A 10656-nucleotide genomic window follows, 5' to 3' on the forward strand; every position below is an offset into this window, starting at 1 on the left:
TGGAAGGGGCTGCCCGGGAAACGTTTGGTTTGGGGAGATTTTGTAGGCAGTGGTCGGCAAAATGGCACTGGGCTTTATAGATTGAGCTGTTCAGGGGCGTCCCGCTTGTGATGTACGTGCCTGGATTCTTTTTTTTTTTTTTCTGCGACTGTGAAGAAAAGTACCTTTGCCAGTATGGCCGAGTAACATAATGTTTTCCATATATTCCTTTTCCGTAAATCCGTTTCCGTTGTATTTAACGTCAACGTAGTGTGGATTTTGGTAGTAGTCAAGGTCTGTGCCTGATAAAGTAGAAGCTTTCTTTGAAAAAGGGGACAGAAAGCAAGCAGGGTTTGGGTTTTGTTTTTTTTTTTTATTGAAGGGGAAAATAAAAGATGACAAATTCTGCTTACTAGTACTTAATAGAAAGGAAAGTGAGGTTAGCAACTCGGGAAGCCCTCTATTTTTCTTTTCAGAATCTTCCTTGGAGACAAAGTATGGCATATGTGGAGAGCGGAGAAATGAAGTGGCTTAGATGATGGTTCTCTAATAGAAAATTCAAGGCCAGAATAGCAAGAGCTGCCTTTTACAATACAAGGAGGTGGCTGGCATTCTGTGATGTTTATTATGTATTTAGGGAGTACCTTTCTCTCTTCTATTATGGACTGCAGAGTATGTTCTACCCTGCTTTTTTTTAAGGCCCCTTCTGGGGATCCCTCCTTTTCCTTAAGGCTTCCAAACTGAAGCCATGCTGATTGGCTTCTCAAACACAAATATTTTGTGAATCATTCTGCTTCTGAATTTTCAAACCACACATGTTTGAATGTAGAACTGAGTTAAATGATTATTTTTGTGCAATAAAGAGCTGTAAGTAAAGAGGTATGTACAAAAATGAATGCTTACAAAACCCTTGCCCCTCTCCAATCTGGCATTGGTTATTTTCTGTTTCCCTTTGGCATGCCACAGACTTTTTTGGAAGACTTAAGAGGTACAAACTGTTCAGATTTTCCATTCAGAAACTTACCGTGCCTGCTGAGCTGCTTAGTTGAGAAGGAGTGCAGAGTAGTTCTTTTCTCACTATCTTTGGGTAAGGTTTAGTTTCCATTGAAACTTTAAATGAAATACCAAATCTAAACTAATTCAAAACTTCCATGGGCTCAGGAGTTTATTGCTGCTTTAATGAGAAATGACTAGTTCATCCCTTTCTTTTTTGTTAGAAAGCCTAATTCTGAGCAGAATGTTTTTCTTTTTAGCATTATTCAGGACTAGAAGAAGCTGTCTATAGGAACATCCAGGCATGCAAAGAACTTGCTCAAACCACCCGTACAGCTTATGGACCAAATGGTAAGTACATCCTACAATTATTACAGTGCTTTTGAGCAAAATGTTATGTTTGAAGGCTCAACCTACCTTGAGAAGGAAACAACTGTTTGTTTTCTGAGAAAACACATTGGGCTTGTTCTAGAACTCAGAAATACAGTCTTTATGGCTGTACAGATCAGACTTTGTTTGATTAGCTCTTAAGTTGTGCCCGATGTACCTGCCTTTGCCAGGTTTTTTAATTGGTTACTGTGTCCTCTTTGCTGTCTTACTGCTGCTATATGGACGACCTACAAAAATTAAAGGAAAGTCAGTAACTTTAGTCATAATGAACATAATATATCTCTGACCAGATATACCAGAAAGAAAGGTGTTCTCCAGTGTCAATTAAGTGATGTACTAATATTTCTGGAGAGAGAACTGCTTATTCAGAAATTACTGATTTCTCCTTAATGTAACACACTTCAAAGTGTTATTTCGCAGAAATCCTTTAGGTTCTTAAATTATCAATAGGGCTAATGTTTTTAATGTGTGAGATATACATGAAAGTTATGAAACAGTGTCTGTGTTCAAAATGATGTTTGGCTAATGGATGGTTTATTCCCCCCTCCTTAGGAATGAACAAAATGGTCATCAATCATCTGGAGAAGCTTTTTGTTACAAATGATGCTGCTACTATCTTAAGAGAGCTGGAGGTAAGCTTTCTTGCTTCAGAAGATGTTAGTTGTGAACTAGTGTTTCTGTTCATGGGCTGCTGTGGTTCTGAATGTTAATAAGGAAATGCATGTCATTGTGCCAGATGATTAACATACGATATTTTGTATATCATTTACATTTTTCACTGGATTTGAGTAAAGTCAATGGGCTATATCCACACTGAGGAATAGAACTCTTGCCTACTTTTTTTTCCCCCCCAAAACCAGTGTAGGTTTAGAAGAGTGTATATCTAGACAATACAGTGTTTGGAAAACTCTGAATTAAATAGCTGTTATGTTAATCTCCCAGTGTTGGTGGTTGCCATGTTCTCCTGTCTGCTTAGGATAGGCTAATTAGATTTAAGAAGCTGAGGATATAGCAGTGTCCTCCTGTGAATACAGTAAAAGTGTGGAAAGACTGACTTGTCCTAACTTTTTCTCTTACTACCAAATTCATATTTGTATCACAACACAAATAATATTTTTACTGAATTCTGTACTTACTGATAGAAATAGTATAAATATTAAGTATTTCGTTACTTAATGCATTGTGGTTCAGTGTGAGTAGAATAACTGGAAGTCTCAGTTGTGTTTTTAAAAAGTAATCTGCAGGCTAATTACTTAACCTAATGAGTCTTGCACATTGCCTTCTGGGATAAAATGACAGCTGCTGCAGTTATATTCAAGGATACAGCATTTCTTTGAAAAAGAGAAAGCAGTATAGCCTTTAAGAAGAAAAAGCACTAGAATTAAACTGTGATTTAGACATCTACTTTGCATGTTACGCATTTGAATTCAGCTTGAAGATTTAAACTTAAGGCTGCTTTCCTCTTGCAGAGCTTGATTGTGAAGCCACTGCATCCTGTAAAAATAGCGCGGAACCAATGTCAAGGATGTCTAATTCATGTTGCAGGGGGAATGTTCAGTTGTCTGAATTTTTTTATCTATGTTTGTACTTTTGGTTATTAGGGAAGTTAGCCAATTAAGATAATCTGTACTGCTTTCGTTTCATGTTTTGTGCATTCTTATTATCTTTAGATACAATTTGAAATAAGAGACCTTATAGTGGATGCACAGACAATCCTGGAGTTGTAATGGAGGTGGGATGTTAGTAACTTTACTAAGATGTGTCACTTCTTGTAAAGGTCCAGCATCCTGCTGCGAAAATGCTTGTGATGGCTTCCCACATGCAAGAGCAAGAAGTTGGAGATGGAACAAACTTTGTCCTTGTTTTTGCTGGAGTTCTTCTAGAGTTAGCAGAAGACCTTTTGAGGATGGGGTTATCAGTCTCAGAGGCAAGTTATATTGTTATTACAATTCATATGGCTTGAATTCAGATTGCCACTGGTCAGTTTTCTTGGGTCATAATATTGTGAATCATCTGCTTCCTTCTGAACTAATTTTAGATAGAGATGTATGAAGAACAGTGTAATGTTTTGCTGCATGTGATTGCTGGCTTCCCTTGTGACCTTTTGTATTTGTTAATGTTTTACGGCCCTTTGAAAAGAAGATAAAAGCAGTATGAATGCATAGTGAAGTGGTGTAGTGAATATTTATTATTTGCTGCACAGGTGATTGAAGGATATGAAAAGGCTTGCAAGAAAGCCCTAGAAATTCTTCCAGACTTGGTGTGCTGTTCTGCAAAGAACCTTCGAGATGTTGAAGAAGTGGCATCTTTGTTGCATACTTCAGTGATGAGCAAACAATATGGCAATGAACAATTTTTGGCAAAGCTTATTGCTCAGGCCTGTGGTAAGTGGACAAGAACAGATTTGTGCATGCCTCTGAAAAACTGAGTAAGTTTGCTTATGATCATTAATAATGCCTTCATGTAAGATAAAAGGTATTGTTATAAATTTAATTGAATGGAATGCTTTAGCTTCTGAAATGAGTATAACCTTTCTCATGTTGAACTCTTCATTGGCATTGTGGCTCAGAAAAGGTCTGTGTTTTCTGCTAAACCTTTATGGAAATAGCTTTCGAGTCTTTTTAAAGCAGAAACCCATCCAGCTTTCTCTTTTTTTTATTGTTAGGAAGATGTATTACACTTAAGGTAAGCTGTTACTAGTCTGAACCACAGAAAAACAGAAGCAAGACTTTAGTTGTGTTGAGTTGTTGTTTTCTCCTTTTGGATTTCTAAGAAAAAACTTTCATATCTAGTGTAGGTGTTCTCAAAATACTGAGTCAGACTTCACTCTTGAATGTACATGTGTAAACGGATATTCGGACTTAATTTAACTTAGCAACCTGAATAGATGTTGCTTTCTGATTACTACATTGTAAAAACAAAATTTCTGTTTCTTTTGATTCAGGTTATTAGCAGATTATAGTTGCCTTAAATTTAGGCAGGCATCTCAAAACACTGAATTTTAATACTTCCGAAAAACTCCAGGCATTATTTATAGTGTCATTGTTCTGCTTTACTCATTAAGCAACACAAATTAATTCTTTTTTTTTTCTTCTTTTTTTTTTTTTCCCCAACAGTTTCTATTCTTCCCGATTCTGGTCATTTCAACGTTGATAATATCAGAGTGTGCAAAATTGTGGTAAGTTGTAAGTAGCTAGCTTTACTGTGTTATTAAGGTAAACAGTTTAATGAAAGCTAATTTTTTGATCTTTGAACATTGAAAGTGCCTTTTCTATTCTGATCTCTATTGTGTTGTAGCATACATTACAAGTTTTGGAAATTGGTCTTGACATTCCTTGTTTCGTGCCCAGTAGCAGGTTTCAGAAACAAAAATCATTAATATTGTTGAAAGTTGACACTAAATCAGATACATAACAAGTTGAGTACAGAAAATGAACGTCACAGGCCTTCACCTGGACCGCCAACTAATCTTCATGGGAACCTATAAGACAATGTTTGATGTTGCTAAATCAGCTTGAGTCTGATTTCTTTGTGCTGCAATGAAAACTTATGTTGCTACATTCAAATCAGTGGAAGGAATGCTTTTTCATAAAGGGTAGTGCAGCTTTCTCACAATAAATGATCAATAATATGACTTTCCCCCATTCCATTTCTTTCCTTTCAGGGTGCTGGTATCTCTGCTTCCTCAGTACTGCATGGCATGGTTTTTAAAAAAGAAACTGAAGGAGATGTTACTTCTGTCAAAGATGCAAAAATAGCTGTGTATTCCTGCCCTTTTGATGGTATGATAACTGAAACTAAGGTATGTGGAAGCTCAAAATAAGTCAAATACCTATTTATGCTCATGTGCTCTTATTTTTAGACTTAACTATAAATATTTTTGACACTTGGTGATTAAGATATTTTTGTTATTATTGAGTTCATTAGTTTAAAAAAGTTCATAGAAAATGTCTGAACCTAAGTTTGCTTTACAAGGTTTTTGGGGTTGGGGAGTTGTTTTTAGTTTTGTTTGGTTATTTGAGCCAAACTACATGCTGGAACATTTGAACGTCAAGGTTGTCTAGAAATGCTAGAATTGCCCTTTTTTACTTGTTTCACCCCATTGCCTGGGATGGGTAGCAGTATTATAAAATAGGATGACTTGATGTTTATGCACTGGTTGGGAGACAGAATGGTTTGTCAAAAACTTTTAGACATGGAGTCGTGGACTTAACACTGAATTGATAACAGTGTATGTGTCTTATTAGGGCACCGTACTTATAAAGAATGCTGAAGAACTGATGAATTTCAGTAAGGGAGAAGAAAATCTAATGGATTTGCAAGTCAAAGCTATTGCCGATAGTGGTGCAAATGTAGTAGTAACAGGTGGAAAAGTGGCAGACATGGCACTTCATTATGCCAACAAATACAATCTTATGTTAGTCAGGTAAGTGCTAGAAGAGCGTAAAAACATTTGATCTACTAGGTTTATGAAATGTACTTGCCGTATTGTCTCTTGCATCTCAAACGAAGTAGAAACAAAATATTGCAGACTATTTGGTTTTCTGGTGGATCAAAACCTGAGCTGCATTTTGGTGGTTTCATAGCTAATGTTGCTTGATAGCTGTTGTACAGAGGTGAAATACTAAAGGGGGAGTAACTTGTGTACATGGTACTGTTACTCTGATTGAAGTGCCTTTATAGCACAACTGAAATCAAGAATGTTAAAATTAGCGGATCTTGTAAAGAGGGATGTGTCCTCAAAGGCATGTAAGACTACCATAATGGTTCCTCCTGTCACAGTCCTCATCTGATGCTTCAGCAATGATGAGATTTGCCTCTGTGCATCACTGATGTATTGATGGATGGAAGAACTAATTCTTAATACTTTTCTGTGGGCCTTAAATATTTTTATCTATAAATAAAGCATGTTTGTACATCCTTGAAATACATTCTGCACAATGCAAAGTCAAATTACTCGTAGCAGCCCTCACATCTCACACAAATAAGTAGTCCTTTGTTGAAAGCTTTAACTTTATTGGCGGTGTCCAGAAAGTTAGAACTTCTGGAAATGGAGCATGATACTGTGATCTCTTACATAACAAAGAAGGATTATTATAGAGGTGGTGTAAAGACCAATTCACATCTTAAGCACTAGAAGATAAAGTTTGGTGATTTCCATGTATTTGAACTACTGTTTTTAAATTCTTAGAAAATAGTTTTTGCATAGAATCCCTGGAAAAAGACAAATTATAACTCAAAAAAATAGAGCAATGGATTTTATAACTTGATGCAGTAAATTTTGATAGATGTCATTAGTTTACAAAATGCTGACAAGTTAAGAGAATACTTAGTTGTATGTGCTAACGCTTGCTCTGGAAACTTGTTATTATAAAGACCGTTTTTGTTTTTAAAGGTTGAACTCCAAGTGGGATCTGAGAAGACTGTGCAAAACCGTTGGTGCAACAGCCCTACCCAGACTGGTATGGACTTCTCAAATGAGGAGCAGAAGGGAGAGTACTGATGAGCAGGTTCACCTCTTAACTCTTGGTTTTCTTCCCAGACTCCCCCTACTCTAGAAGAAATGGGTCACTGCGACAGTGTATATTTATCAGAGGTTGGGGATACGCAGGTGGTTGTGTTTAAGCATGGTATGTATGTTCTGTAGAACTAATGCTACTGTTCTAGAAGTATGATGATTGTGTGTATTTTACATCTAATGAGCTTAATTCAGTAATGCACATGTCCGTCTGAACAGAAAAGGAAGATGGTGCCATTTCTACTATACTCATTCGTGGATCTACAGACAATCTGATGGATGACATAGAGAGAGCAGTGGATGACGGTGTAAATACTTTCAAAGTACTCACAAGGGTAAGTAACTAGAATACCGCAGTTATCAAAACTGAGCTATGGATCAGTTTGAGGTAAGACTTGTGCTTGCTTAGTGCTCATTTGCTACAAAGGCTGTAGCAGGTATTTACATTACCAGCTTAGGACCCTTCTTGAGGTGTAGAGAAGGCTGAGTAGTACTGAGGGCTGCGTAGACAAGGTTGCTGCCAATATCCTTGTGAATACAGTGTACATAAAAGATGGTGCTTGGCATGTACTGCACTCAGTTTTCCAGTAGTGAGTTTGTTCTTGAAGATAGATTTAGTTCTACCACTTTCTAATGGCAGTCAGCTCTTTCTTGGCTGTTTCCCTGAAGGTTTTGTAGTGTTCCTTGGAAGCCAGGGACAGAAGAAAGGGTAGGTAGCTGTGTTCTGTCACTGGGGATCAGGAGGAACTGACAGGTTGCAAACTAAATTTCTAGTTCACTAGAGACAAGGAATGCTTTCTCAATGTACTACAGATACAGTTTATAGATGAAAGAACTCGGGTTTTTTGGAGCTTTTTCTGAGCAGCTTTTGTGGACTTGAATATTGTTCTTTCCTTTTTTTTTTTTTCTTTAATACTAAAAAACCCAGACAGAACCAACTGCATTATTATTTGATTTTTACAAAAGAAAGTATTTTGCTTCGAAGACATTCGGAATGAATAAATTCTGGTAAATTTCTCTTATTCATGTTTGTTCTGAAGAGGATTCTTAATAAGTCTGCGTGGCATAAAGTTCTATTGCATTCTCAATACAGAGATATGAATTCTTAAAAGTGAAAATTAGTGTGATGCTTTAAGTAAAACTTTGTGTTTTGGGATGGTCTGTTCACAGGATAAACGTCTTGTTCCTGGAGGTGGTGCAACAGAGATTGAATTAGCCAAGCAGATCACATCTTATGGAGAGGTACAGCAAATGGGCTTTCATACACACACGTATATATGTACTTCAATATATATATGACTTACAAAAATAGATACATACTATTTTATACCAAAATATATGTGTGTGTATTAATGCATATAAATCAATAAAAAATCTTGGGGAAAATACCTCCCTATCTTACATTTTTTGAAATGCTGACATGGGTTTCAATTTCACTTTAGACTTGTCCTGGGCTTGACCAATATGCCATCAAGAAGTTTGCTGAGGCATTTGAAGCCATTCCTCGAGCGCTGGCAGAAAACTCTGGAGTAAAGGCTAATGAGGTCATCTCCAAACTTTATGCTGTGCATCAGGAAGGGAACAAAAATGTTGGATTTGATATTGAGGTAAATAGTCTTTCACATTACTTCATGCTCTGCGGTACAGGGTTATATTCAAAAATACTTCTATCAGTATGAAGTATTTATAGATTAATTTAAATCATTGAAGCTCTGTGTTGCACAGTCTAGAAGAGTAACTTAAAATTGTAATACAAAAGTGTTGGGTTTTTTTTTTCATCAGCAAGCAGTTAAATTCAAGGTAGTATTGTGGCCTCATGTAGGAGGTAAAGTCAGATACTGAACTAATGTGATGGAGAAGAAGTCCTTAGTAACTCCTGGTGTGACTACAGGTAATGAGTCATTAACTAAAGCATGATGAGAGAAGATGTGATCTGAAGAGTGCTAACTTATTCTAAACCTGTAACCTTCAGAACCCAGTAACTTGCTAGGTAGAAGCCTGAGAAAGTTTTCAATAATGGTTTTCCCCCTGTCTGATAGGCTGAAGCTGCTGCTGTGAAGGATATGTTGGAAGCTGGTGTATTAGACACGTATCTTGGAAAATTCTGGGGTATCAAACTAGCTACAAATGCAGCAGTAACTGTCCTAAGGGTAGATCAGGTAAGCTTACACATAATTTAGCGGGTGAACTGAAACCTTTAACTCAAGTGTGCAGAACGCTAATACAAAATACGGGAATCTTCTGGTAGTCCAAGGCATAAAAATGTGATACTTGAAAATGTGGTTATTTCTGAAAGCCAGGAAAGTAGTTCGTTCAAGAGCTCATAATTTGGAATGTTGTAATATTGCTGCTTCTGTAGGAGCCCTATTAATGCTTCGGATTTTTTTAAGATTTGGCAGTTGATATTCATATCCAGAAAGTTATCCTAACTTTAGCAGGAACAAGATTTAACACAAGAAGCCTTCTCGCTTGTATTGTTTTTACACGAAAGTCCAATTTCTAGGAAAAAGGGAGGTTATAATCTTAATGATAAAAATCTTAACTTTTATCTATTTTGTGGAACTTCATCAAAAATGTATTTGCATGTAAAATTTCTGTAGATTATTATGGCAAAAACAGCGGGGGGTCCAAAAGCCCCTAAGCAACAAGGACATTGGGATAAGGATGACTGGAAAGATGAGCCTGAAAAATAGTATGCAGTAAGCTCTGTTTCTCTAGCAGAGAGGTACCTGTGCGTGAGTTCATGCATGAGCGTGTTGACAAGCACATGGCAGATGGGATCTTTCTTGAGGACACATAACACTGCTGTCTTATCTGTGCTGGTTGCTGCATTTTGTATTTATGCCTTCGCAACTGAATTTTACTGCTGAAACCAAATTTTCACTGAAGGGATGACAAGCGCGGTTTTAGTTTTGCCTTAACTTGTCACTTTAGCAAGTGTAGAAAATGAGCTTTTAACATGGTAGGACTAGTGGACTTAATGCTTTTAAAGTGTGATGCTTAGACTCAGTATTTCAGAACAATAGCTCTGATTCTGGCTCCTGTAGTGTGCCTCCTGTAAACCAGTCACTCATTAGCCTATTTAAGCACTCACTTTGTGTAGACTAACTGAAGTCTTAATTTGCATGCAAAAATGAGGTAAAAGCTCTCTTTTTGTAGATCAGGTCTTGGCGTCTGCTATTCTCAAGAAAAAAATAACGACTTTGTGAATAACTCGGATGATAATACTCACTGGCTTAGGTTCAGAGTAGCGGAACTGCATGAATTTAGTGAATGTTGACAGTCAGCTTATATGGCTATAAGAAAGAGCGGGGTAAGAGTCTGATTCTAACCTTATCTTTTTCTGCTTCTCTGTTATCTTCAAGATCATTATGGCAAAACCAGCTGGTGGCCCTAAACCTCCATCAGGAAAGAAAGACTGGGATGAAGACCAAAATGATTGAACAATTTAACTGTACTGCTGAAGTGACAACAATTATGCGAGTTGTTTTTCAGTACACCAATTGGAGTCTGTCTGGATGTTTTTGCTCTGTTGCCTTTAAGTTATGAACAGTGGTGTCCAATGGAGTGCAGAACTTCAAACACTTCAATAAACGTAATCACTGTTAAAATGTTAACTGTTGTTTTATTTGGGCTTGGCATGACATGGTTGTTCCTAGGATGTGAATATGCAGGCATTTTTGTGGGGATGACAGCGTGTGGGGGTGGTGTGCTGACCTTGGCTGGCTGCCATGTTCCCTTTTCTCACTAGTACAGGGGCAGAAAGTAAGTAGGAA

At 37.1% G+C, this 10656-nt stretch overlaps 1 protein-coding gene across 2 annotated transcripts; it reads left to right on the forward strand.

The window, feature by feature from the left end:
* Positions 1-1237: 1237 nt before the first annotated feature.
* CCT8 (chaperonin containing TCP1, subunit 8 (theta)) lies at positions 1238-10491 on the forward strand. 2 transcript variants are annotated; one of them, XM_009894899.1, is made up of 14 exons: positions 1238-1323; positions 1915-1994; positions 3140-3289; positions 3566-3746; positions 4479-4540; positions 5027-5164; positions 5610-5788; positions 6758-6824; positions 6905-6992; positions 7100-7215; positions 8051-8122; positions 8323-8487; positions 8920-9039; positions 10246-10491. In XM_009894899.1, the coding sequence occupies exons 2-14, from the start codon at positions 1917-1919 to the stop codon at positions 10321-10323; spliced, it is 1494 nt and encodes a 497-aa protein (XP_009893201.1). In that variant the 5' UTR covers positions 1238-1323; positions 1915-1916; the 3' UTR covers positions 10324-10491. The 2 variants fall into 2 exon arrangements, with proteins under 2 accessions (XP_009893201.1, XP_009893202.1); XM_009894900.1 differs by lacking the exon at positions 1915-1994 and having other exon boundaries at positions 1312-1323.
* The last annotated feature ends 165 nt before the right edge of the window (positions 10492-10656 follow it).

The sequence above is a fragment of the Charadrius vociferus genome, unplaced genomic scaffold (assembly GCF_000708025.1).
Source record: "Charadrius vociferus isolate BGI_N301 unplaced genomic scaffold, ASM70802v2 scaffold201, whole genome shotgun sequence".
NCBI lineage: Eukaryota > Metazoa > Chordata > Aves > Charadriiformes > Charadriidae > Charadrius > Charadrius vociferus.

Bases quoted from the DNA above. Each gene is read 5' to 3' on its own strand.
- CCT8 (XM_009894899.1), top strand. From the start codon at position 1,917: ATGAACAAAATGGTCATCAATCATCTGGAGAAGCTTTTTGTTACAAAT. The intron at 1,995-3,139 runs GTAAGCTTTCTT...CTTCTTGTAAAG, and splicing joins CTATCTTAAGAGAGCTGGAG to GTCCAGCATCCTGCTGCGAA. The intron at 3,747-4,478 runs GTAAGTGGACAA...TTTCCCCAACAG, and splicing joins GCTTATTGCTCAGGCCTGTG to TTTCTATTCTTCCCGATTCT.